The sequence below is a fragment of the Entelurus aequoreus genome, linkage group LG10, assembly GCF_033978785.1.
Source record: "Entelurus aequoreus isolate RoL-2023_Sb linkage group LG10, RoL_Eaeq_v1.1, whole genome shotgun sequence".
Lineage (NCBI taxonomy): Eukaryota > Metazoa > Chordata > Actinopteri > Syngnathiformes > Syngnathidae > Entelurus > Entelurus aequoreus.
The window spans coordinates 5,413,287-5,441,086 of NC_084740.1; the positions used below are offsets into that span (position 1 = coordinate 5,413,287).

The following is a 27,800-nucleotide window of genomic DNA, read 5'->3' on the forward strand; positions in this document are numbered from 1 at the left end:
CCGGTGAGTAGACCGAACGTACAGTATACTGACGTCATTTGCGCGGGCATTAACAATGGCTGCTTGTTGCTGTGAAGCACGGCTGACATAAATGTACAATCATTGCTTTTAGCTCTTGGTTTACTCCATTGACCCCTCACAGCTGCCTTTTAAGCCCACGACTCTTGTTGGTAAGCCTTAATATTTGTTTCCTGGGGTTTGTGGCGCTGTTTACTTTTGCCACCAAGTAATTGAAGTATCAAAAAGAATCATGTTTTCCTTATGTCATGATGTGTTGTCATTCTAACTCAACTTGACAATATAACATGCTTTATTGTCCGTTTTTTTTATAGTAATTAAGGCTCCTATGTAATATGTGTTCATTAAATGTAGACATGTCGTTAATGTTTGCAGTCATTTAAATTTTGAATTTGAAAGACCTGCATTACTTAGCATTACGGCAAATAAATGTGACTTTTAAGGCCCCTTCTACACGTAGCCGGACAAGGTTATCCAGGGTAAATCCCACCTAACCTTATCCCTGTCCACACACACACAATGGTCGTTTAAGGAACCCCCCCTCTGTCAGCCGGCGCAACGCGACTTAGTACGCATGCGCGGAAAATGCCCACGTCATAGTCACCTCCAGTGTTGCTTTGTGTGCAAGTTCTTAAATTAAATTAAAACTTATCTGAACAATATCCAATGTTGTGGTATTTCAATGAACTGGAATCCAGTGTGCTGTGGGGCCCTATTGTAGTGAATCACACCTGAGCCATCATGAATTAATCAAATCTTTCAATCCATCAATCGATCAATGTTTACTTTTATAGCCCTAAATCACGAGTGTCTCAAAGGGCTGCACAAGCCACAACGACATCCTCGGCTCAGATCCCACACCAGGGCAAGGAAAAACTCAACCCAATGAGAAACCTTGGAGGGGACCGCAGATGTGGGGTACCCACATACAAAGCTAAGAGCCGGAGATTGAAGAAATACATGGCACACTTACCCGGGTAAAAATTTGTCCGAGGAGGGGAACCTTAAACGATAGTTTAGTGTGGCTGAAACGGGGTTTAGGCTAAATAATTATTCGTTTAAGGCAGGGGTCCCCAAACTTTTTGACTCGGGAGCTGCATTGCGTTAAAACAATTTGGCCGGGGGCCGGTCTGTGTATATATATATATATATATATATATATATATATATATATATATATATATATATATATATATATATATATATATATATATATATTAGGGCTGCAACTAACAATTTGATAATCGATTAATCTGTCGATTATTGCTTCGATTAATCGATTAATAATCGGATAAAAGAGACCAACTACATTTCTATCTTTTCCAGTATTTTATTGAAAAAACAGCATACTGGCACCATACTTATTTTGATTATTGTTTCTCAGCTGTTTGTACATTTTGCGGTTCATAAATAAAGGTTTATAATAAAAAAAAATTGTATTTAAAAAATTTTAAAAAACTGCCTAAGCGCATAGCATAGATCCAACGAATCAATGACTAAATTAATCGCCAACTATTTTTATAATCGATTTTAATCGATTTAATCGATTAGTTGTTGCAGCCCTAATATATATACCGGTGTGTGTGTGTGTGTGTGTGTGTATGTATATATATATATATATATATATATATATATATAAATATAGCGCACTTTCCGCGCGCGCGATGATGTCACGTTATCGATGAGAAAATGCATTTTTAGACAATATGATTTGCCTGAGCGGCTAGGAGACACCGTGAGTAGCAAGCGGTACAAAGTGGATAAGAAAAGACAGGAAAAAAAAAATATATGTATATATATATATTTTTTTTTTTTTTTTTTTTTTAAATACTTGGGACTTCCCGCGGGCCTGATTTTGGACATTGGCGGGCCGGATCCGGCCCACGGGCCGTAGTTTGGGGACCCCTGGTTTAAGGGATTATCCGGCTTAGTGTAAACATAGCCTAAGTGTAGACACGTTAATGTTTGCAGTCATTCAAAATTTGGATTTTAAAGACCTGCATAACTCAGCATTACGGTAAACTGCAAAGCGTAAAAAATAAATGTGACTTACTCACTTTGATATCCAATATAAAAATGTTGTTTAGGTAACTTCTTTGGCGTTGTCAAGCAAAACTGAGCCTTATTGTCTTTGTAAATGTATATGTTTTAATACAGCTTGCCTTGTATTAAAGTTATTTTATTATTACAATAGGTTGGACTACCTGCTGATAAATGTGGTCAGGCTTGAGATATGCCATGCAGTGTTGGCGCTAGGAATTTTCAAAATGGGGACCCCATCAAGTCATAAAAATGGGGTCCCACATAGGGCTGGGCGATATGGCCTTTTTTTAATATCTAGATATTTATTGGCCATGTCACGATACACCATATATATGTGGATATTTTGCCTTAGCCTTGAATGAACACTTGATGCATATAATTACAGCAGTATGATGATTCTATGTGTCTACATTAAAACATTCTGCATTATTATATATGCTACTTTTAAACTTTCATGCAGAGAGGGAAATCACAACTAAGTCAATTTAGCAAAAGTGTATTTATTAAACAGTTATTAAGTAGTGGCACAAACATTCATGTCATTTCCAAAACAGAAAGTGCAAGATTGTCAGAGACATTTTAAAACAAGCTATTAGTGCACTTTTGTGCATGATGTCACTAAGATGACATGTCAAAACAACACTAAATTAAAGTGCACTTTTTGTACAGAACGCCACTACAATAGTTTAAAACACATAAAGTGCACTTTTGTGCATGATGTCACACAAGATATTTCAATAAGAGTCAAATAAAAATGAGCTGCATAATAGGAAATCAAATAGTGCATGTCCTTCACTATGTGGTAGGTTCCTGCGGACGTTATCTCCTGTTGTTGACTATTTGTTTCATACGGTGTTGATGTGGAAATGGTGGCTTGGGCATTTTGTTGGTGTGGCATCGGCTGAGATGTTGACATGCAGAGTTTCAAGCACTCTTCATTCTCTAGCGGGTGACTTTTCGAATGATGCTACACATTAGCAGTAATGCTACTTTTTGTAGCAACGCTTTTTCCCCACACTTGACATATTACTGTTGTCTGTTCAACATCTTCCCGCTTGAAGCCAAACCACCGCCAGACGATGGACCCCCTGCTGTTTTTCTTGGGAATTAATTATTCCTTCATTTGTTACCAGATTCACACCTTCTTTCTCTCGTATTACCACTCGCACCACAGCTAACATTACCCATGCCGCTACCTCTCTGCTCCGTGAGGGCGTATACGTATGTGACGTATGTAAGAAGGTGCGCTTGTTTTATGTCTCTGTGAGAAGGAGAGACAAGAAAGAGTGATAAGAGCCTGTAGTGTAATGCCCGCAGCTAAAAGCAACTGCGTGAGAACGTATACTCCAATATCAACATATAGTCATTTTCTATATCGCACAGAGACAAACCCGCGATATATCGCATATATCGATATATTGCCCAGCCCTAGTCCCGCAGTAAATTTTTGGGGTCCTACTTTTTTGTAACCGTTTTGAAAACAAATGATAAATGTATGCATTACCCTGTTATATCGCACATTCTTTATTGTGTTTTGGAAAAAGGTTGTCATAAACATTACTTAATTCATTTAAAAAAATAATACAAAAGAAAAAAAATGTCATGCATATGTAACTGTATTCAGTTATAAACATTCATTCACTTTCTTCTTTCCTTCATGGATCTAAACTTTACCGCGGCTCGTAGTTTTTTCTATATTTGTATTTAATAAGTTGTAGGTGTACTTATTTCAGTATAAAAGTGTAAAAAATGTTTTGCTTCGGTCATGAAATGATGATAATGGTGTGGCAGGGCATACGTACATTATTTATTTAACGCTTAAATCTCTAGAGTCTACATCAACTTCAGATCTATCCATCAATTCTGAGTTTGTTTGCTATTTTTTAAATGTTTTTTTGTTTTCTGCCCTTTTTGTCAAAGAAAACAGTTTTTAAGAAAAAAAAACAGCAACTTTTTCTAAATTACATTTCACCTGTAAGCTTTTTTATTCCAGATTTGTTATGTTTTTGTTCATTTTAATAGTATTTTTAGAATGTGCCGTGGGCCTTTAAAACATTAGCTGCGGGCCGCAAATGGTCTCCGGGCCACACTTTTGACACCCCTTCTATAGATTATAAAAAATTACATCTGATAAGTGAAGTGAATTATATTTTATATAGCGCTTTTCTCTAGTGACTCAAAGCACTTTACATAGTGAAACCCAATATCTAAGTTACATTTACACCAGTGTGGTTGACACTGGGAGCAGGTGGGTAAAGTGTCTTGCCCAAGGACACAACGCCAGTGACTAGGATGGCGGAAGCGGGGATCGAACCTGGAACCCTCAAGTTGCTGGCAAGGCCACTCTACCAACCGAGCTCCAACCGCGCTATACTGCCCCTGTCTGTCGATAAAAAGCAGAGCCTGGCGACGCATGCGCGTTTATCATAACGCACAGTCAGCATCTCTGCTTCAGTAAACAATGACGGTGATGATGTCAGCGATGCGAGCGACACTTGCTAACTTGTCAGCCACTTCTCCAAGAGACTCCTTTTGAACACTCCTCGCACATTAACATTTCAGAAGGAATGAATGAATTAAATACGTTTATTTCGGTCATGTAATCAACCATTTTGTGTGACCAGTTTAACAGAACAGATTAGACATATTAACAGTCATACATATTCACACACAAAAAGAAAAAGAATGACCGAAAAAGGAATAGGCTGAAGCCAAAGCTTATATTTGCCTATCCTATACATTCACTGAACATTAGATTGCCTGGAACATCAACGTACAAAAGGCACACTAGAATTGCGCGTCCTTTCTGATTTCAATGCGTAAAAAGTACGTTAACGCCAACACTGTCATGGTTAAAACCCATATTAGACATTTCCTACTTTGAAAGATGATGTGTGTCTTTTTTATCTAGAAAAGTGATGCCTCCAAAGAAAAGAGGAAGTAAAAGAAAAGTTAATTCCGGTAAGGGACTTATTTAATCATATACACCAGGGGTCACCAACCTTTTTGAAAGCAAGAGCTACTTCTTGGGTACTGATTAATGCGAAGGGCTACCGGTTTGATACACACTTAAATAAATTGCCAGAAATAGCCAATTTGCTCAATTTACCTTTAACTCTGTTATTATTAATAATTAATGATATTTACACTTAATTGAACGGTTTAAAAGAGGAGAAAACACGAAAAAAATGACAATTAAATTTTGAAACATAGTTTGTCTCCAATTTCGACTCTTTAAAATTCAAAATTCAACCGAAAAAAAGAAGAGAAAAACTAGCTAATTCAAATCTTTTTGAAAAAATTTAAAAAAGAATTTATGGAACATCATTAGTAATTTTTCCTGATTAAGATTAATTTTAGAATTTTGATAACATGTTTTAAATAGGTTAAAATCCAATCTGCACTTTGTTAGAATATATAACAAATTGGACCAAGCTATATTTCTAACAAAGAAAAATCATTATTTCTTCTAGATTTTCCAGAACAAAAATTTTAAAAGAAATTCAAAAGACTTTGAAATAAGATTTAAATTTGATTCTACAGATTTTCTAGATTTGCCAGAATAATTTTTTTGAATTTTAATCATAAGTTTGAAGAAATATTTCACAAATATTCTTCCTTGAAAAAACAGAAGCTAAAATTAAGAATTAAATTTAAAAAAAATTATTATTCTTTACAATAGAAAAAATAAATTTACTTGAACATTGATTTAAATTGTCAGGAAAGAAGAGGAAGGAATTTAAAAGGTAAAAAGGTATATGTGTTTAAAAATCCTAAAATCATTTTTAAGGTTGTATTTTTTCTCTAAAATTGTCTTTCTGAAAGTTATAAAAAGCAAAGTAAAAAAAAATTAATGAATTTATTTAAACAAGTGAAGACCAAGTCTTTAAAATATTTTCTTGGATTTTCAAATTCTATTTGAGTTTTGTCTCTCTTAGAATTAAAAATGTCGGGCAAAGCGAGACCAGCTTGCTAGTAAATAAATACAATTTAAAAAAAGTAGAGGCAGCTCACTGGTAAGTGCTGCCATTTGAGCTATTTTTAGAACAGGCCAGCGGGCTACTCATCTGGTCCTTACGGGCTACCTGGTGCCCGCGGGCACCACGTTGGTGACCCCTGATATACACCATTTTGTTTGATATTTTTAAAACGAGATGTGGATTGTACACCACAGGTGAGCGCGTTGAAAATGACGCGGACTCTCCTCCCGCGCCTAAAGTCGGCCGCAAGACGAAGACTCCGTCTCCTGCGGAGTCTTCCAGTGAGAAAAGCACGGAGCAGCACTGCCGCTGGCTCATGAAGTCGGAGCCCGAGAGCCGCTTTGAGAATGGCATCGACGTCAAAGTACAGTGTGAAACATAGTGCGGAGTCATGCTTCTGCTGCAAACCTCTGATGTGTTTGTATTGCTCTTTCAGTTTGGGATTGAGGATCTGAAGGCTTTGCCAAATCAGACCGGCTGCTGGGACGGCGTCCGCAATTATCAGGTACCATCTGACTTTTGTGATCAAGAGATTATCCCACCACTTGTGTAATACTGCAAAAAAGGCTTTGTGGCACTCATTTTATACGACTATTTTTTTCATACTTTTTAAATGGTCAGGCACGCAACTTCATGCGTCAGATGAAAGAGGGGCAGTCGGCTTTCTTTTATCACAGCAACTGCAAAGAACCTGGAATTGCAGGACTGATGGAAGTAAGAGCCCACGCTGGGACTATCCCGGTGGCGGCAAACATGTTATCGAGCTTCATACTGCACCGCATGTCTTTTCTCCAGATAGTGAAGGAAGCTTACGTGGACCACACCCAGTTTGACAAGAAAGATGTTCATTTTGACGCCAGCAGCAAGCCAGACAACCCAAAGTGGAGCATGGTGAGATAAGTCTGCAACAAGAGAGCTCACAGTGCCAAGTCAAAACCAAAATACTTTTTTTAACCAGTTGCTTGGTAGAAATCACGTTGTTCTACTGCAGGGGTGTCAAACGTACGGCCCGGACAGGTTTTATCCGGCCCGCGGGATGAGTTGGCAAGTTTAAAAATGAGCCAAACATTTTTGAATGAAAGAAACTGCTGTTCTAAATGTGTCCACTAGATGTCGCAATATCAACTTTGTAGATTTTAAAGTACCTATGATTGTCACACACACACACACACACTAGGTGTGGCAAAATTATTCTCTGCATTTGACCCATCACCCTAGATCACCCCCTGGGAGGTGAGGGGAGCAGTGAGCAGCAGCGGTGGCCGCGCCCGGTAATAATTTTTGGTGATTTAACCCCCAATTCCAACCCTTGATGCTGAGTGCCAAGCAGGGAGGTAATGGCTCCCATTTTTATAGTCTTTGGTATGACTCGGCCGGGGTTTGAACTCACGACCTACCGATCTCAGGGCGGACACTCTAACCACAAGGCCACTGAGTAGGTAGTTATGCTACATATGTATAAAAAAAACACGTTAGTGCACCAGTCGAGGAAAATGAGCAAACTACATAAATAACATCCTGTACTTTGATTTTGATATTATTTTTTTATCTTGATAGATTGCAAATGAACACCAATGAGTTGACTGATGAACATTATCACATCATTTATTCAGAAAGTATAAATAACGTCAAGTAAAGGTAGAAAACTACTAACCGCAACATGTAAGTGTGAAAAATAACCCAACAACATTATGATTTGTACATTTTCAGAATGTGCTTGTTCTATTTTCAAACAAAACAATCTGAGGTTGTCTTTATTTTTACCTGTCCGGCCCACTTGGGAGTAGATTTTTCTCCATGTGGCCCCCCATCTAAAATGAGCTTGACACCCCTGATCTACTGCCTCATATTGGACTGGACTCTCACTATTATGTTAGATCTACTATGGACTGGACTCTCACACTATTATGTTAGATCCACTATGGACTGGACTCTCACACTATTATGTTAGATCCACTATGGACTGGACTCTCACACTATTATGTTAGATCCACTATGGACTGGACTCGAACAATATTATGTTTGATCCACTATGGACTGGACTCGAACAATATTATGTTTGATCCACTATGGACTGGACTCGAACAATATTATGTTAGATCCACTATGGACTGGACTCGAACAATATTATGTTAGATCCACTATGGACTGGACTCTCACACTATTATGTTTGATCCACTATGGACTGGACTCGAACAATATTATGTTAGATCCACTATGGACTGGACTCTCACACTATTATGTTAGACCCACTATGGACTGGACTCTCACACTATTATGTTAGATCCACTATGGACTGGACTCTCACACTATTATGTTAGATCCATTATGGACTGGACTCTCACACTATTATGTTAGATCCACTATGGACTGGACTCTCACACTATTATGCTAGATCCACTCGACGTCCATTGCACCGGTCGCCCAGTAGGGGGCTCCCCACATCTGCGGTCCCCTCCAAGGTTTCTCATTGTCATCCCATTGGGTTGAATTTTTCCTTGCCCTGATGTGGGATCTGAGCCGAGGATGTCGTTGTGGCTTGTGCAGCCCTTTGAGACACTCGTGATTTAGGGCTATATAAGTAAACATTGATTGATTGGTGTTTAGATTCATTATTATCAAAAAACATATTTGTAAAAATGTCCAGCCCTTTTGGATAGAAAAATCCAGGACAAAAAGAGGAAGTCGCACATAGAGAAAAGTACCACAAACAGAATGATGAGTGAATGTGTAAGATGACAAGTGTATGACGTGTCCTCTCTGACTCTCAGGTTGATGTGCAGTACCAAAGAATGACGAAGCGTTTCCTTCCTCTGGCTGAGCTCAAAAAGTACCACCTGCAGCACCGTGCCAATGGGGGTCCTCTGAAGGACATGGCACTTTTCACCAGGGCCAGACTATCTGTCCAGCCTCTCACCACAGGTAAAAAAACCAAAAAAAAAAACACTACCAAATTTCCAATTTGAAAGTTTGGGATCAAAATATAGTTATGAGCACTCTTCTTTTTCGTCTCTGCAGAGGAGTTTGACTTTGTTCTGAGTTTGGAGGACCAAGAACCGCTTTGACAGTTTTTGGACCACGCTTTGCTTCATGATGAGGTGAAATGACTCTTGATAATGTGAACGTAGTAATGGTGAGGTGCTTGTCTTGGTCTCATGGTGACTATTTCAATACCAACTGTAATTAAACCACTCAGGCCTATTTAAGGTCATAGTGCATTTTATTGTGAAACTTGGTGTGAATATTGTATGTCGTTATTTGTTCAGTCATTTAAAATGTTTTAAAAGTGGGGGGAAAAAAACACTTAAAATGTTTTATTATTTGGCATCAATTTATTTGACATATGGGGATGATTAACAGTTTGTAAGCGCTTTGCAAAATATATATAATTACATTGTAACTCTTCTTCTTAAAAGACTAAAATCATGTTTTAGAAGCAAATTTGACAAACAGAAGTGTCTATAGGTTTATATATATATATAACAAAAAAACAGATCAGTTAAACATGACATGGCCGCTAAATGTCATTGGAACGCTGAGGTCAGGTTAATGCTAGATCCAGCTGCTCTTATGTACAGATCCTAAAGGTGTAGCCCTGTTCCGTTCTTCAACAGTGCATTTCAGATTACCATAGGACGTCGTTAGGAATGAGTTCATTCAAACTGGAATGCTGCTCGTCGAAGCCGTTAAAGCGTTACACAAATACACGGAATGGCGTTAGCTTTAATATCTGTGAGGTTGTAACACTTGTGATTTAGTTTGATTCCTGTTGAGAAACAACAACAAAAATTGTTAAAGGAAGGAGAAAACCAGCAGCCTGAAGCCACCTCGGAACGCTCCATTTTTCACAGTCCAATTCGGAGGTCAGTCTCCCTTTTATTCCTCCTTTGAACAGCTGCTTCGCCAGATGCTACACCACAGGGATCGCCGATCCAGTCTCCTGGAGGCGGCTCTACCCGCTGTCCTCCTTTGCACACTGTTCCAACGCGCTCTCTGAAGCGGCCGAGCCCTCGTACCGCTGGGAGGCGATGGCGGCCTGGTGGGACATGCTCTTCCTCGCCACGTCTCCTTTCCTCCACATTGTGATCTCCTGGAAAGCCAAAGTAAAAGAAACGATGAAAATATAACTTGTCCTCTGTTGTACTACATCCGTTTTTAAATTAACCAATTCATTTGTTGGGCTAGATCCATGAATCTTGAGTCTTCGTTTTCTTTCGGACAATTATGCTTCCCAGGCCCTTTTCTGTCCCAGCGCACAGTTCCATAAAGGCATGCATAGATGAGTTTTGTGCGGAAGAAGCCTTTTAAGTACCTTTTTGATGACCTAGAACTAGGGATGATGTTTGATAAGAAATTATCGAGTTCGAGTCTATTATCGAATCCTCTTATCGAACCGATTTCTTATCGATTCTCTTATCGAGTCCAGATAGGGTGTTGTATATGGAAAAAAAACACACAATATTTGGTTTAACAAAAGCTCACTTTTATTATATAAGAAAACAATTTAATCTAATAAATAAATAAATATTGACTGTTACCCCCCTAAAAAAATAAAATAAAAAAAATAAACATTGACTGTTGTTACCCAAAGTATATTAAGTGGGATTTTTCAGAGAAACAAATATATACAGTAACACAAAAACAAGCTGTCTCTGTGATCACTATAGGTGTATAAATAATAATATAGTGTTAAATAAAATCAGTCCCTTGGGCACAAAACTGGAAATAATACAGCTCTCCAAAAAGTGCAATTCTGCTGCTATTTGACATAACTGTTTGTTATGATGCTTTGACATTTTTGCACTTTATTTCTTTATTGAAAGAAAATTCTATGAAGAGAAAAGTTGTTTGCAAATGTGGTTACAATGCTAAAAAAATTAAAAGTTAAAGCTAAAAAAAGAAATACACTTTATTGAGTTAACATTATTTCTTTATAGGGGGAAAGATGTTATGAGCTAGAGAATATAACAACTACACTACCCATCATGCAACGGGAGTGATGAGCATGCGCGGTAGCCCGAAAAGTGTTGTTGCATGTCATCACCCGTGAAAGTAAACGTCAAGAACTCAGCCAACACGCCTCGTCTGCATTATTTATAATTAGACAGACAACACATATACAGTGTGAAAAACAAAAGTTAAAAAAGGGAGATATGTTGTATATATATATATGTATGTGCTGCGGTTGCTTTAAGAACGTTGCGCCAGCTGCCGTAAAGGAGGTGCGTTGCTAGCCTGGTTGCTATGTTTCCGGTTGGTCGTAAAAGTGTTCTTCATGAGTTTGTACCCTGCTCAAATCTCTCAGTAAAGTTATTCATTGGATTATACCTTTTGTTTTGAACTTTATTACACCTTGGAGCGCTTTTTCCCGTCCATTGTTTTCCTGCTTTCGCTATCTGCGCCTAATGACTGAGCTACGTGACTGATTTATTGTGATGTCACACGGAGCATTTCTGGTCGGGACGGGATTTGTTCCGAGGGATTCGAATAAAGAACCAACTCTTTTCTTTACTATAGTGGTCTCGATAACGGGTACCGGTTGTCAAAAAGTGATTCGAGTCCGAGGACTCGGTTATTTTCTTATCGAACAACCGGGAAAACCGGTTTCGAGTATCATCCCTACCTAGAACTAGAGATGTCCGATAATGGCTTTTTTGCCGATTTTCCGATATTGTCCAACTCTTAATTACCGATTCCGATATCAACCGATACCGATATATACAGTCGTGGAATGAACGCATTATTATGCCTAATTTTGTTGTGATGCCCCGCTGGATGCATTAAACAATGTAACAAGGTTTTCCAAAATAAATCAACTCAAGTTATGGAAAAAAATGCCAACATGGCACTGCCATATTTATTATTGAAGTCACAAAGTGCATTATTTTTTTTAACATGCCTCAAAACAGCAGCTTGGAATTTGGGACATACTCTCCCTGAGAGAGCATGAGGTGGGCGGGGTTGGGGGGGGGCAGGGTTATGTAGGGGGTAGCAGGGGGTGTATATTGTAGCGTCCCGGAAGAGTTAGTGCTGCAAGGGGTTCTGGGTATTTGTTTTGTTGTGTTTATGTTGTGTTACGGTGCAGATGTTCTCCCGAAATGTGTTTGTCATTCTTGTTTGGTGTGGGTTCACAGTGTGGCGCATATTTGTAACAGTGTTAAAGTTGTTTATACGGACACCCTCAGTGTGACTTGTATGGCTGTTGACCAAGTATGCTTTGCAGTCACTTGTGTGTGTGAAAAGCTGTAGATACTATGTGATTAGGCCGGCACGCCAAGGCAGTGCCTTTAAGGTTTATTGGGGCTCTGTACTTGTCTCTACGTCCGTGTACACAGCGGCCTTTTAAAAATTCATACATTTTACTTTTTGAAACCAATACAGATAATTTCCGATATTACATTTTAAAGCATTTATCGGCAGACCAATATTATCGGACATCTCTACTTAGAACGGAGGTGGTCAGCCAACAGGCTCGCTCTCAGGTCCAACATTAGTAAACTTACCATAGTCCTGTAGGTGTAATTCTACTTGTCCCAAAACTTTTGTTCATATGTGCGTACAATGTACTGTTAGATCTTGGATATATTAAAAAAAAAAAATGTCCAGCAACACATGCATGTAGTTAAAAAAAGAGAGATTTGTATTTTCAAAAGATGACGATTTAAATGAGTGAGTCATCCCACGTCAGCATGATCTCTGTTGATGGTGGTTGCACATGTGTGTTACGAATCTGGAACTCGTGAGTAAAAAATATTTAAACAAATGTTCTGTGACCCACTTGCTCAGCTGGGCAAATGAAATGCTGATTTAAGCATTTTCATCACATGGCAAACATCTTCCTTGTTTTTCTGATTTGTTTCATGATGGTTACTTAAGCAGAAATGTCAGGTTTTTTTTGGACGTCCCAGTAAGATACATGTTGCTGTACATATTGCTCACCTGCTGTTTGAAGTAGCGCCTCTCCTCCTCATCAATCAGCACCAGGTTCAGGTAGTAGCGCACTGAGAACTTTTTGTTGATGTCTCGCATGGTGGGAGTCAGATCGTAGCCGGCCAGAAACAACCGGATAGGGATGGACTCTCCTGGAAAAAGATCCCCTTAGTGTCAAAGAGGCTTCCACATCTTATGTAATTATAATAGTGCTGTCAAAAAGATATGGGGTTTTTTTTAGAACAGAAGAACCACTCTTCTGAATTTGGATTAACCACGGGTTATTACTTGCTTGCTTAATTTAATAGAACTTAAAGATCCCAATATTTAGACAGAAATGCAACTTTATTGTCAGAATGTCATACAGGAATTTTGTAAAAGTGTTTAACTTGAGTGCACTGCATTTATTTACCTATCTGGTTTTATCTAAAGCCGAGTCACGGTGTATTTTGAAGTGAAATTTGCCAGCGAGCACACCAGTCGGAGTCTTCTCACTCATCTTTGCACTGATGTATGCATTGACCTGTAACAGCCTTTTAGGGGGGTTTGGGGGGTCACCCACATCTGCGGTCCTCTCCAAGGTTTCTCATAGTCATTCACATTGGCATCCCACTGGGTTGTGAGTTTTTCCTTGCCCTTATGTAGGCTCTGAACCGAGGATGTCGTTGTGGCTTGTGCAGCCCTTTGAGACACTTGTGATTTAGGGCTATATCAGTGGTTCTTAACCTGGGTTCGATCGAACCCAAGGGGTTCGGTGGAGCCTCCGCCACAGAGGTAAAGACAAATCCGACTAATCGTGTAAATAAAAACTTCTCCCTATCAGCGTATTATGGATACCCCCAAACCATGTTCCCTCTAATTTTCCATCTGATTTGCAGGTTGTTTGATTGATCGATTGAAACTTTTACTAGCAGATTGCAAAGGAAGAGAATACATTACCGTTCAAAAGTTTGGGGTCACCCAAACAATTTTGTGGAATAGCCTTCATTTCTAAGAACAAGAATAGACTGTCGAGTTTGAGATGAAAGTTCTCTTTTTCTGGCCATTTTGAGCGTTTAATTGACCCCACAAATGTGATGCTCCAGAAACTCAATATGCTCAAAGGAAGGTCAGTTTCGTAGCTTCTGTGACGAGCTAAACTGTTTTCAGATGTGTGAACATGATTGCACAAGGGTTTTCTAATCATCAATTAGCCTTCTGAGCCAATGAGCAAACACATTGTACCATTAGAACACTGGAGTGATAGTTGCTGGAAATGGGCCTCTATACACCTATGTAGATATTGCACCAAAAACCAGACATTTGCAGCTAGAATAGTCACTTACCACATTGAAATTCATGAGTCTCCCGGGAAAATCAGGAGGGTTGGCAAGTATGCGTTATGCAGAGGTGTAGTTGTAATAATTTTATAGACAAATCATACTGTTTATAGTTATATTGAAGAGTGGTGGGGGCGGAAAATTTTATTTTTCTTAGGGAGGAGGGCGCAACAGAAAATATTAGAGAAGCACTGGGTTGTACGGTCAAAATAAATTGCCTGATTAATCTGCATATATACATGATTAATGCGATCATTTTTGTGTCTAATCACATGAGTTAATTTACCGTATTTTTTCGGATTATAAATCGCTCCGGAGTATAAATCGCACCGGCCGAAAATGCATAATAAAGAACGAAAAAAACATATAAGTCGCACTACAGTATAACATATATAAGTCGCATTTTTGGGGGAAATGTATTTGATAAAATCCAACACCAAGAATAGACATTTGAAAGGCAATTCAAAATAAATAAAGAATAGTGAACAACAGGCTGAATAAGTGTACGTTATATGAGGCATAAATAACCAACTGAGAATGTGCCTGGTATGTTAACGTAACATATTATGGTAAGAGTCATTCAAATAACTATAACATATAGAACATGCTATACGTTTACCAAACAATCTGTCAATCCTAATCGCTAAATCCCATGAAATCTTCTTCCTCGGTGTCGCTTCTAAACTACTCTGCCAACTCCAAAGGTAGACAATGCGCCGCTTCCTCTTCTATCGGTACGTCAGAGTCATCGTCAGTTGCAGTTCCAATTATTCCAGCCTTTCTGAATCCGGGCAGGATGGTTTCGGTTGTCACTGAAGCCCCGTGCTTTGTCGATCCATCCAATGACATCCAGAAAAGTTGCATGGCGCATTCTCCCGGTTGCCGTGAATCTGTGCTCTCCATCCATCATCCACTGCTACCACAGGTTGCGCAGGACTGCCTTAAAGCCCTTCTCAGTTTTTATAAGTTACCGCCAATGTTGAAATGATACATTTTCATAGGTACAGAAGTAGTAGCAGGTAGCATCTTATTTTCCACAATGCACTTCTGCCATGACCCGCCCCCCGCCAAATTTGTATTGGTTGACGTGTGTGTGTGTGACGATTGCTGATATACGCCTAGTCTCTTACGTGAATGAGATAAATATTATTTTATATTTTACGGTAATGTGTTAATAATTTCACACATAAGTCGCTCCTGAGTATAAGTCGCACCCCCGGCCAAACTATGAAAAAAACTGCGACATAATCCGAAAAATATGGTACTATTTTTGATAGCCTTAATTTATAAAGGGTATTATGGATGAAAATGTAAATTTCTTTTGATCACTTACCCCTGACTGGCGCGCCGTCCATAATCTCGTACTTGGCGATGGTGTCATTTTCGTGGTACACGCTGGGGCCCGTGCCTGTTGTTTCACGTTTAATAATGTCTATCTCCATGTGCTTTATCTTAATCCTTACAAGCAGGAAGTAGATTTTTCCCACAATGACGTCTTTCAGGTGGTATCTGTTGAAAGGAAGCGTCACGCAGAAGAAGTCTTAGATTACTATCATAACTGAATCAAATTACTAGCACACATTATTCACTATTATGTTAGATCCACTATGGACTGGACTCTCACACTATTATTTTAGATCCACTATGGACTGGACTCTCACACTATTATGTTAGATCCACTATGGACTGGACTCGAACAATATTATGTTAGATCCACTATGGACTGGACTCTCACATATTATGTTAGATCCAGTATGGACTGGACTCTCACACTATTATGTTAGATCCAGTAAGGACTGGACTCTCACTATTATTTTAGATCCACTATGGACTGGACTCTCACAATATTATGTTAAATCCACTATGAACTGGACTCTCACTATTATGTTATATCCATTATGGACTGGACTCTCGCACTATTATGTTAGATCCACTATGGACTGGACTCTCACTATTATGTTAGATCCACTATGGACTGGACTCTCACACTATTATTTTAGATCCACTATGGACTGGACTCTCACACTATTATGTTAGATCCACTATGGACTGGACTCTCACACTATTATTTTAGATCCACTATGGACTGGACTCTCACACTATTATGTTAGATCCAGTAAGGACTGGACTCTCACTATTATTTTAGATCCACTATGGACTGGACTCTCACAATATTATGTTAAATCCACTATGGACTGGACTCTCACTATTATGTTATATCCATTATGGACTGGACTCTCACACTATTATGTTAGATCCACTATGGACTGGACTCTCACGATTATGTTAGATCCACTATGGACTGGACTCTCACACTATTATGTTAGATCCACTATGGACTGGACTCTCACACTATTGTGTTAGCTCCACTATGGACTGGACTCTCACACTATTATGTTAGATCCACTATGGACTGGACTCTCACACTATTATGTTAGATCCACTATGGACTGGACTCTCTATGGACTAGACTCTCACACTATGTTAGATCCACTATGGACTGGACTCTCACTATTATGTTAGATCCACTATGGACTGGACTCTCACACTATTATGTTAGATCCACTATGGACTGGACTCTCACTTTTATGTTAGATCCACTATGGACTAGACTCTCACACTATGTTAGATCCACTATGGACTGGACTCTCACACTATTATGTTAGATCCACTCGATGTCCATTGCACCAGTCGCCCAGTAGGGGGGTCCCCACATCTGCACACATGCTAAAAAAATAAAATAAAGCTTTTCCTTACTTGGATTTGTTGTATTCGAACTCTATGTGAAGACAATCCTCGATGCCAACTTCCATTTTAATGGAAGAGTTGAGTTCAGGATAGGTGCTCAACGTGTGCACTACGATGTCCAACTCTTTGTTGATGTCGTTAAGTCTTCGTATTACGGTTGCACGTAGGAAGTATCTGCACATGAGGTTAGAAAAATGGAATACACACGAAAGAAAACCAGCACCAACAGGTTGGTGTTAAAATTACTGACAGCTGTCAAAGTACAAGAAAAGTTTCAGATTGCTGACGAACGTTTACCTGAGTTTCACATTCTGGCCTGTGTAGGACTCGTAAGGTTTTTCCACGTGAGTGAACTCAAAGTCAAATGTCTGCGACTGGGTCATCTCGCCGGGCCGTGCCAGGTCTTTCACCAGGGACACAAACTCATGGTGGTTCCCTCTGTCGTAATACAGCTCTGAAAACACAACAGTATTTTCATGTGAGTGACCATTTCCTTTGAAATGTTTTAGTTGTTTTAATTTGAAAGGACAGCTGTGTTTGTGGAGAATTTTCAAGATTTAAAATCGAATAATAAAACTTGGGACACAAATTTTTTTGCAGCAAGTTCCTACAAACACGGGAGTGCTCCTGTTGTATAGACCAGTGTTTTTCAACCACTGTGCCGATAAAGTCTGGTGCGCCGTGGGAGATTATCTAATTTCACCTATTTGGGTTAAAAATATTTTTAACAAACCAGTAATTATAGTCTGCAAATGATGTGTTGTTGTTGAGTGTCGGTGCTGTCTAGAGCTCGGCAGAGTAACCGTATAATACTCTTCCATATCAGTAGGTGGCAACAGGTAGCTAATTGCTTTGTAGATGTGGGGAACAGCGGGAGGCAGTGTGCAGGTAAAAAAGTGTCTAATGCTTAAATAAAAAATACACAAAAGGTGAGTGCCCCGTAGAAAAGGCATTGAAGCTTAGGGAAGGCTATGCAGAATGAAACTAAAACTGAACTGGCTATAAAGTAAACCAAAACAGAATGCTGGACGACAGCAAAGACTTACTGTGGAGCAAAGACGGCGTCCACAAAGTACATCCGAACATGACATGACAATCAACAATGTCCCCACAAAGAAGGATAGCATCCGCACAACTTAAAAAGGTGAGTGCCGCTAAGAAAATGCATTGAAGCTTATGGAAGGCTAATCAGAACGAAACTAAAACTGAACTGCTTGCAAAGTAACAGAAAAACAGAATGCTGGACGACAGCAAAGACTTACAGCGCGTGGAGCAGACGGCGTCCACAAGTACATCCGAACATGACGTGACAATCAACAATGTCCTCGCAAAGAAAGATAGTGACAACTTAAATATTCTTGAGTGCTAAAACCAAACAGGTGCGGGGGAATAGCGCTCAAGGAAGACATGAAACTGCTACAGGAAAATACCGACAAGACAGGAAAAGCCACCAAAATAGGAGCGCAAGACAAGAACTAAAACACGACACTAGGGCTGGGCGATATGGCCTGTTTTTAATACCTCGATATTTTTAGGCCATGTCACGATACACTATATATATCTGGATATTCTGCCTTAGCCTTGAATGAACTCTTGATGCATATAATCACAGCAGTATGATGATTCTATGTGTCTACATTAGGGCTGGGCGATATTGGCTTTTATTAATATCTCAATATTTTTAGGCCATATCGCGATATACGATATATATCTCGATATTTTGCCTTAGCGTTGAATGAACACTTGATGCATATAATAGGGCGCATTAAAGGAGTCATATTATTATTATTTTTCTAAATTGAAAACACTTCCTTGTGGTCTACATAACATGTAATGGTGGTTCTCGGGTCAAAATGTTGCATAGATGATGTTTATGGGGCCATGTCCTTCGCTATGTAATAAGTTACTGCAGACGTTATCTCCTTGTGTTTGTGACTATGTTTTTCATATGGTGTTGATCTGTAAATGGAAGACGTCAGGCTAATTTGTCAGTGCAGGTTGTTTCGGCATTTTTCTCCACAGTAAGTCTTTGCTGTCGTCCAGCATTCTGTTTTTGTGTTACTTTGCAGCCAGTTCAGTTTTAGTTCCGTTCTGCATAGCATTCCCTAAGCCTCAAAGGCTTTTCTTGGCGGCACTCGCCTTTTTGTTTATTTTAGGGTTAAGCATTAGATACCTTTTTTTACCTGCAAGCTGTCGTCTGCATATTGTGATCACCACAAACCATGTTTCCGACATCTACAAAGCTACCGGCTGCCACCTACTGATATGGAAGAGTATTACATGGTTACTCTGCCGAGCTCTAGACAGCACCGACACTCAACAGCGGCACATTTGCGGATTATTATTGCTGGTTTGCAAAAAATATTTTTACCCCAAATAGGTGAAATTACATATTCTTCCACGGCACAGCAGACTATTATTTAATGTCTCTGTGCGGCCCGGTAACAAATACGTCGTGGACCGGTAACGGTCCCCAGACCACTGCCTTAGAATATTATCTTTATTTCATAGATCAGTGTTTTTCAAACTTTTTCATTGGAAAAAATCCCGAGGCACACCACCAGAAAAAAACATAAAAAAACAAAAGTCAGTAGCCGATATTGACAATAAAAAGTTGTTCTCACAATTGTTGGATATGACTTTAAAGCATAACCAAGCATGCATCACTATAGCTCTTGTCTCAAAGTAGGTGTACTGTCACCACCTGTCACATCACACCCTGACTTATTTGGACTTTTTTGCTGTTTTCCTGTGTGTAGTGTTTTACTTCTTGTCTTGTGCTCCTATTTTGGTGGCTTTTCCTGTCTTGTTGGTATTTTCCTGTAGCAGTTTCATGTCTTCCTTGAGCGCTATTCCCCCGCACCTGCTTTGTTTTAGCAATCAAGACTATTTAAGTTGACGCTATCCTTCTTCGCGGGGACATTGATTGTCACGTCATGTTCGGACGTACTTTGTGGACACCGTCTGCTCCATGTGCTGTAAGTCTTTGCTGTCGTCCAGCATTCTGTTTTTGTGTTACTTTGCAACCAGTTCAGTTTTAGTTCCGTTCTGCATAGCCTTCCCTAAGCTTCAATGCCTTTTCTTCAGGGCACTCACCTTTTGTTTACTTTTGGTTTAAGCATTAGACACCTTTTTAAGTTGTGCGGACGGTATCCTTCTTTGTGGGGACATTGTTGATTGTCATGTCATGTTCGGATGTACTTTGTGGACGCCGTCTTTGCTCCACAGTAAGTCTTTGCTGTCGTCCAGCATTCTGTTTTTGTTCACTTTGCAGCCAGTTCAGTTTTAGTTTCGTTCTGCATAGCATTCCCTAAGCCTCAATGCCTTTTCTTAGCGGCACTCGCCTTTTGTTTATTATTACTGGTTTGCAAAACCAGGTAACCCGGTACAAAATACGTACCCGGACCGGTGGTGGGGGACCACTGCTTTAGTGCATGTGAATATAATCTTTATTTCATAGATAAACAGATGCATTTCCCTGACTGACGCAATGAACAAACTATAATGTTGCATCACCTTGTAAATATTGTATTCTTTACACTTACCAATTTGTCCCACAAACTCAATCTTGATGCCCTGGTGCTCCAGTCTCTTCCCGGGGCTCTTCAGCGTGACGTCCACCCTCCCGCCGACCGTCTCGCCATCGTAGAAGAGGAAATATTTGTCCTTCTTGCCATCCTCCGTCTTGTGTTCTGCCTTCTTGCGCGTCTCCGCGTCCTTCAGCACCACCTCCATTTCAGCACTTGGACCGAAACTGAAGAAGCTCATTCTCACTTTTTCTTCTTCTCGATTATAATTATATTTTTTCTTTTTGAAAACCTCAATGCTGTTATTCACTGACAGACAACTAATGCAGCTGCTAAATGTCAGCAAGTATTGAAATAACACTTATTTCATGCGCCGTTCAAGTGGAAAACTGCAAAGAAAAACAAAATGTCCATCGACGAAAAATTCGCTTTTTTTTGTTTACCCGCAGACCCCGGTTAGAAAAAATTAAAAAAAAGACTGCCAATGGCGACGAGTGTATCGGTTTTGCCACGGAAACCGCATTCGTAACGTGACTATGCAATATATTACATGTTTGTTTTCAGTAAGAGTCTTGCCTTGAATGTTGTCAAATGTTCGGGAGGAACGACATCTGGGTCACTACTACTGCTTCCGGGTAGATTGTACAAAATAAAAGCGCTCGACATTTGCTGACCGGAAGTCAGGCATCTTAAACGCAAGGAAACGAAACGTTTAAAAATAGTCTACATTTGAACTCAAACTGGCTATCAATTCTAACTTTATTTATCTATTTAGCACTTTTCATTCACGGACAAACAGTAAGTGCTCTACACAAAAAAGAAAGACGAAAACAAATACATACAAACGCACATTTGAGGCGTCCCCACTGGAGAATAATTAAAATTAATCTAAAAAAAATATATATATACATGATATAGTTATATGTATGAAACATATGATAAAATATATGTAAAAAATAATTTAATAAAAAAATCATAACGTTGAGAGAACAACAGTAATAATAGTAGCAATAAATAAAATGGAAAATAACATAATAATAAAAGACCAATAACTTAAAACAGGAGTGTCCCCCAAAGAATATTTTGTCTATATAACTAAACGTGTAATTATATTAGGGAAGGTTGTGGACATATTGAAGAAATAAATACTGCAAAGACAAGATATTTAATGTTCCAACTGAGAAACTTTTTTTTTTTTTTGCAAAGAGTCATGAACTTAGAATTTAATGGCAGCAAAAAAGTTGTCAAAGGTGCATGTTCACCACTGTGTTACATGGCCTTTCCTTTTAACAACACTCAGTAAACGTTTGGGAACTGAGGAGACACATTTTTGAAGCTTCTTAGGTGGAATTCTTTCCCATTCCTGCTTGATGTACAGCTTAAGTTGTTCAACAGTCCGGGGGTCTCCCTTGTGGTATTTTAGGCTTCATAATGCGCCACACATTCTCAATGGGAGACAGGTCTGGACTACAGGCAGGCCAGTCTAGTACCCGCACTCTTTTACTATGAAGCCACGCTGTTGTAACACGTGGCTTGGCATTGTCTTGCTGAAATAAGCAGGGGCGTCCATGGTACTGATGCTTGGATGGCAACATATGTTGCTCCAAAACCTGCATGTACCTTTCAGCATTAATGGTGCCTTCACAGATGTGTAAGTTACCCATGTCTTGGGCACTAATACACCCCCATACCATCACACATGCTGGCTTTTACACTTTGCGCCTAGAACAATCCGGATGGTTCTTTTCCTCTTTGTTCCGGAAGACACAACGTCCAGTTTCCAAAAACAATTTGAAATGTGGACTCGTCAGACCACAGAACACTTTTCCACTTTGCATCAGTCCATCTTAGATGAGCTCGGGCCCAGAGAAGCCAGCTGCGTTTCTGGGTGTTGTTGATAAATGGCTTTGGCTTTGCATAGTAGAGTTTTAACTTGCACTTACAGATGTAGCGACCAACTGTAGTTACTCACAGTGGTTTTCTGAAGTGTTCCTGAGCCCATGTGGTGATATCCTTTACACACCGATGCCGCTTTTTGATGCAGTACCACCAGAAGGATCCAAGGTCCGTAATATCATCGCTTACGTGCAGTGATTTCTCCAGATTATCTGAACCTTTTGATGATGTAGATGGTCAAATCCCTAAATTCCTTGCAATAGCTGATTGAGACATGCTGTTCTTAAACTGTTCAACAATTTGCTCACGCATTTGTTGACAAAGTGGTGACCCTCGCCCCATCCTTGTTTGTGAATGACTGAGCATTTCATGGAAGCTGCTTTTATACCCAATCATGGCACCCACCTGTTCCCAATTAGCCTGTTCACCTGTGGGATGTTCCAAATAAGTGTTTGATGAGCATTCCTCCACTTTCTCAGTCTTTTTTGCCACTTGTGCCAGCTCTTTTGAAACATGTTGCAGGCATCAAATTCCAAATGAGCTAATATTTGCAAAAAATCTAATAAAAATACCAGTTGGAACGTTAAGTATCTTGTCTTTGCAGTCTATTCAATTGAATATAAGTTGAAAAGGATTTGCAAATCTTTGTATGCTGTTTTTATTTACCATTTACACAACGTGACAACTTCACTGGTTTTGGGTTTTGTATTTAATATCTTGAGATATCTTGGCATACATTGGATTGGCCAGTCAATGTTTAATACAAAATAAAACAAAATAGGAAAAGTTAATAACATATGAAATTGGTCCCGCATTCCTTTTATGTAAGAGTTTGTCTATGTGGAAAAAGTTTGAACAGCTCCTAACTTAAAAAGGTCAAATCTGCACTGTGAGGTTGTGGTTTTAAAATGTCCTGAAAGATCCTAATCGTCATGGAACAAAAAAAAAAATTCAAGTGGTAGACGCCTAAGAGTCATGTTGGCCTTGCAAGAGGCCTTCCTTGCTCGTGCGGTGTGACAATCTTGCAAAAGACCGAAAGCTTTTTTGTCTTCTGGAGTTCCTAACTGTGAATGTCCGATAGAAAATAAAAAGTGTTGACTCAGGTTGTGGTTTGAAACTTGCCCAGGGACTATGCTCTACCTATAATCTGGTTATAATAGTGGCAAAATGCAAATACCTGTCAGTTATGTCTGTAGTTAAGCTTTTGTTCGGGACTGTCTCTAAAAGCATTGCTGTATTACCCATTTGAACCAGAATCAGGAATACTTTAAAAATCCCATAGGGGAAATTAAGATTCTCAGCACAATCCCATTCAAGATCAGACAAACATTACAGGGAGACAGAACAGGATCAAACATTACAGGGAGACAGAACATGATCGCTGCCGGGTCTGCCAACTTCTGGCGCCCCTTACAAAAAAGGTGAGAAACAGGTAAACGCTGGGGAGGGGTTGAGAAAAAAAAAATTCAGTCTAAGCCTGGGACCCCGGAGAGGGGTTCCAGACTGAGGCCAAGGGGAAAAAAAACTCATAGCCATAGCACACAAACATGTGTAAGAAAGAAACATCAAAGACCACAAAGGACATTAAAAGAGCAGAGCTGATGCAACCAGCCACAAAAGTAAAATACTAAAAAAAAAAAGCACCTATACACTGCGGTGGCCTCTGCGGTGTTCCACGCCATCGTCTGCTGGGGTGGGAGCATGGCCAGGGACAGGAGCAGACCCAACAAAGCAACCAAGAGAGCCGATTGTAATGAAATATCCCTCTTTATGTTAGTGCATGTAAAAAAAACACATACACTGCGGTGGCCTCTGCGGTGTTCCACGCCATCATCTGCTGGGACGGGGGGGAGCATGGCCAGGGACAGGAGCAGACCCAACAAAGCAACCAAGAGAGCCGATTGTAATGAAATATCCCTCTTTATGTTAGTGCATGTAAAAAAACCACATATACACTGCGGTGGCCTCTGCGGTGTTCCACGCCATCGTCTGCTGGGGTGGGAGCATGGCCAGGGACAGGAGCAGACCCAACAAAGCAACCAAGAGAGTCGATTGTAATGAAATATCCCTCTTTATGTTAGTGCATGTAAAAAAAACACATATACACTGCGGTGGCCTCTGCGGTGTTCCACGCCATCGTCTGCTAGGGTGGGGGGAGCATGGCCAGGGACAGGAGCAGACCCAACAAAGCAACCAAGAGAGTCAATTGTAATGAAATATCCCTCTTTATGTTAGTGCATGTAAAAAAAACACATATACACTGCGGTGGCCTCTGCGGTGTTCCACGCCATCGTCTGCTAGGGTGGGGGGAGCATGGCCAGGGACAGGAGCAGACCCAACAAAGCAACCAAGAGAGCCGATTGTAATGAAATATCCCTCTTTATATGTTGGTGCATGTGCCTCACAATACGATGGTCCTGAGTAGTCCTGGGTTCGATCCTGGGCTCGGGATCTTTCTGTGTGGAGTTTGCATGTTCTCCCCGTGACCGTGTGGGTTCCCTCCGGGTACTCCGGCTTCCTCCCACCTCCAAAGACATGCACCTGGGGATAGGCCCCTCCCACCTCCAAAAACATGCACCTGGGGATAGGTTGATTGGCAACACTAAAATGGTCCCTAGTGTGTGAATGTGAGTGTGAATGTTGTCTGTCTATCTGTGTTGGCCCTGCGATGAGGTAGCGACTTGTCCAGGGTGTACGCCGCCTTCCACCCGAATGCAGCTGAGATATGATGGTATGATGGCTGATACGGATGGATGTTTTCAATACCAAATTCAGCAAATGATAACAGAAACACAGGCTTCTAAGACATTTACAGTTCAAATGTATTTTAATAATATAACAAAACCACCATGAACAGTGAGAATTTTACAACAGTTCCTGAGTTTTTACACAAATCATGAACACAAACGTTTGAAACAATGTTCAGTACTGACAGACTCGACACTGAAACAACACTAGGACGGTAGTCGTGAACTGTCAAAAATGATCTCAAAACAGTTTTTTGCCGTATTTACAATAAGGTATGTTACGGATCGAAAAAAACAAAACAAAACAAAAACTCATCCCAAAGTATGCATTTATGTACATTATAGAGGCAAGACTGGACAATATGTCCAATACCTACAACAAACAAATAGTAACACACAGAAGGTCACTTATACACAGAAACTGCACTCTAGAAGTCATACATTGCCACCTTAATAGTAAATACTGAATTTGCAGCAGAGTGGGATATATAGTTTTCAAATCCAGGGGTAACTTGTACATACATGTTGTCAACTCTTACTATGCCGGAGACCGATTAATTGTGCCTAATGTATCTGATTAAGTCTGCTATTTATTGCCTACAGTATGTACAACATGTCCTCTCTTGGCCACTTGGAAGAAAATAATAACAACAATGTTTGTTCCGACAAATGAGAAAAAAAGTTTAACGTGCATTGTAAAAAAATATGTTACAAAAGATGCTTTTTTTCAAAAAATGTCCTTCGCTAAACAAAAACATCATTGGCTAAATGTCACAGCTTTGAAGTCAAAGACTTCATTTATAAGTAGCAATTTGCAGGAAATAAAAAAATAAAATCTGCACATGACGAGCGGAACCCAAATGTTTTGGTGCTGGAACTAAAACACGTACGGTGTGTGGAATGAATAGAAAATCTGCTACAAAACGGTGAACTAGTGCCAACGAAACTATATTAAGAGGAAACTTTGGCAAGTCGGTTGATTGGATTTGGATGTGCATCAGAGAAAAGTGTGCCTTGTCACAGCTCAAAATTTACCATCCTTTCTTCTTCTTCCCGTCATCCCTCCTCTCCTTCCGCCCTCAGATGATGAACGACGACTTGTGGCGAAAATGTCCCTAGAAAAATCGACATTTGTTACCCATTCCGCCACTAAATGCTATTGTTAGGGGTGTAACGGGACGTGTATTTGTATTGAACCGTTTCGGTACGGTTCGGAGGTGTATCGAACGAGTTTCCACACGAACATATGACGTAGCCGCCTAAGCTAAAGTCTTAACAAGCTGCCTCTGTCTCCTACACAGCACCCAGCATTGTCCCACCCACACAACCATCTGATTGGTTATACATAGAGCGGTAACAGCCAATCAGCAGTGCGTATTCAGAGCGCATGTAGTCAGTGCTCCAGCGTGGTCATGAGCAGGGAGGTGTTTAGCAGGTGAGCATCAGGCAGCGGACTCTCCCCAAATGATAATAAACACCTGCCAGTCAACTACTAGTAACATCACTATGAGCCCGTTGACCTTCTAGATCAGGGGTGATTACACTTTTTCTGCAGGCGAGCTACTTTTCAATTGATCAAGTCGCGGGGATCTACCTCATTCATATATATAATCTATATTTACTTATTTATGAAATATATGTTTTTGTTAACAAGTTAACGGTGTTTAATGATAATGCAAGCATGTTTAACACATATAGTTAATATTGTTAACAAGTTAAAGGTGTTTAAAGATAATGCAAGCATGTTTAACACATATAGTTAATATTGTTAACAAGTTAAAGGTGTTTAATGATAATACAAGCATGTTTAACACATATAGTTAATATTGTTAACAAGTTCAAGGTGTTTAAAGATAATACAAGCATGTTTAACACATATAGTTAATATTGTTAATAAGTTAAAGGTGTTTAATGATAATACAAGCATGTTTAACACATATAGTTAATATTGTTAACAATTTAAAGGTTTTTAAAGATAATACAAACATGTTTAACATACAGTTAAAATTGTTAATAAATTAAAGGTCTTTAATGATAATACAAGAATGTTTAATACATATAGTTAATATTGTTAACAAGTTATAACCCATTTATTTATTTATTTATTTAAAGGTGTTTAATGATAATACAAGCATGTTTAACCCATATAGTTAATATTGTTAACAAGTTAAAGGTGTTTAAAGATAATACAAGCATGTTTAACACATATAGTTAATATTGTTAACAAGTTAAAGGTGTTTAAAGATCATGCAAGCATGTTTAACACATATAGTTAATATTGTTAATAAGTTAAAGGTGTTTAAAGATAATACAAGCATGTTTAACACATATAGTTAATATTGTTAATAAGTTAAAGGTGTTTAAAGATAATACAAGCATTTTTAACACATATAGTTAATATTGTTAACAAGTTAAAGGTGTTTAAAGATAATACAAGCACGTTTAACACATATAGTTAATATTGTTAACAAGTTAAAGGTAATTAAAGATAATACAAGCATGTTTAACACATATAGTTAATATTGTTAATAAGTTGAAGGTGTTTAAAGATAATACAAGCATGTTTAACACATATAGTTAATATTGTTAACA

General features: G+C 39.3%; 3 protein-coding genes across 4 annotated transcripts in view; 1 reads left to right on the plus strand and 2 right to left on the minus strand.

Annotated features, from left to right (window-relative positions):
* The first annotated feature begins 14 nt into the window (after positions 1 to 14).
* Positions 15 to 10,175, plus strand: thyn1 (thymocyte nuclear protein 1). 2 transcript variants are annotated; one of them, XM_062059904.1, is made up of 9 exons: positions 15 to 170; positions 4,973 to 5,022; positions 6,236 to 6,405; positions 6,478 to 6,546; positions 6,663 to 6,755; positions 6,837 to 6,932; positions 8,813 to 8,963; positions 9,060 to 9,139; positions 9,937 to 10,175. In XM_062059904.1, exons 2-8 carry the CDS (start codon positions 4,980 to 4,982, stop codon positions 9,104 to 9,106), a joined length of 669 nt encoding a protein of 222 aa, XP_061915888.1. In that variant the 5' UTR covers positions 15 to 170; positions 4,973 to 4,979; the 3' UTR covers positions 9,107 to 9,139; positions 9,937 to 10,175. The 2 variants fall into 2 exon arrangements, with proteins under 2 accessions (XP_061915888.1, XP_061915887.1); XM_062059903.1 differs by lacking the exon at positions 9,937 to 10,175 and having other exon boundaries at positions 9,060 to 9,259.
* Positions 9,336 to 21,195, minus strand: vps26b (VPS26, retromer complex component B). The gene is made up of 6 exons (XM_062059902.1): positions 20,584 to 21,195; positions 17,336 to 17,492; positions 17,048 to 17,212; positions 15,624 to 15,799; positions 12,981 to 13,123; positions 9,336 to 10,131 (listed from the first exon to the last, which is right to left on the minus strand). The coding sequence occupies exons 1-6, from the start codon at positions 20,804 to 20,806 to the stop codon at positions 9,994 to 9,996; spliced, it is 1,002 nt and encodes a 333-aa protein (XP_061915886.1). The 5' UTR covers positions 20,807 to 21,195; the 3' UTR covers positions 9,336 to 9,993.
* A 4,074-nt stretch (positions 21,196 to 25,269) lies between these two features.
* jam3a (junctional adhesion molecule 3a) overlaps positions 25,270 to 27,800 on the minus strand; it is a 63,569-nt gene continuing 61,038 nt past the window's right edge. Inside the window, exon 10 of the mRNA XM_062059906.1 lies at positions 25,270 to 26,323. Within this exon, the coding sequence (XP_061915890.1) occupies positions 26,288 to 26,323 (36 nt within the window). The 3' untranslated portion in view covers positions 25,270 to 26,287. The remainder of the gene's footprint in view (positions 26,324 to 27,800) is intronic.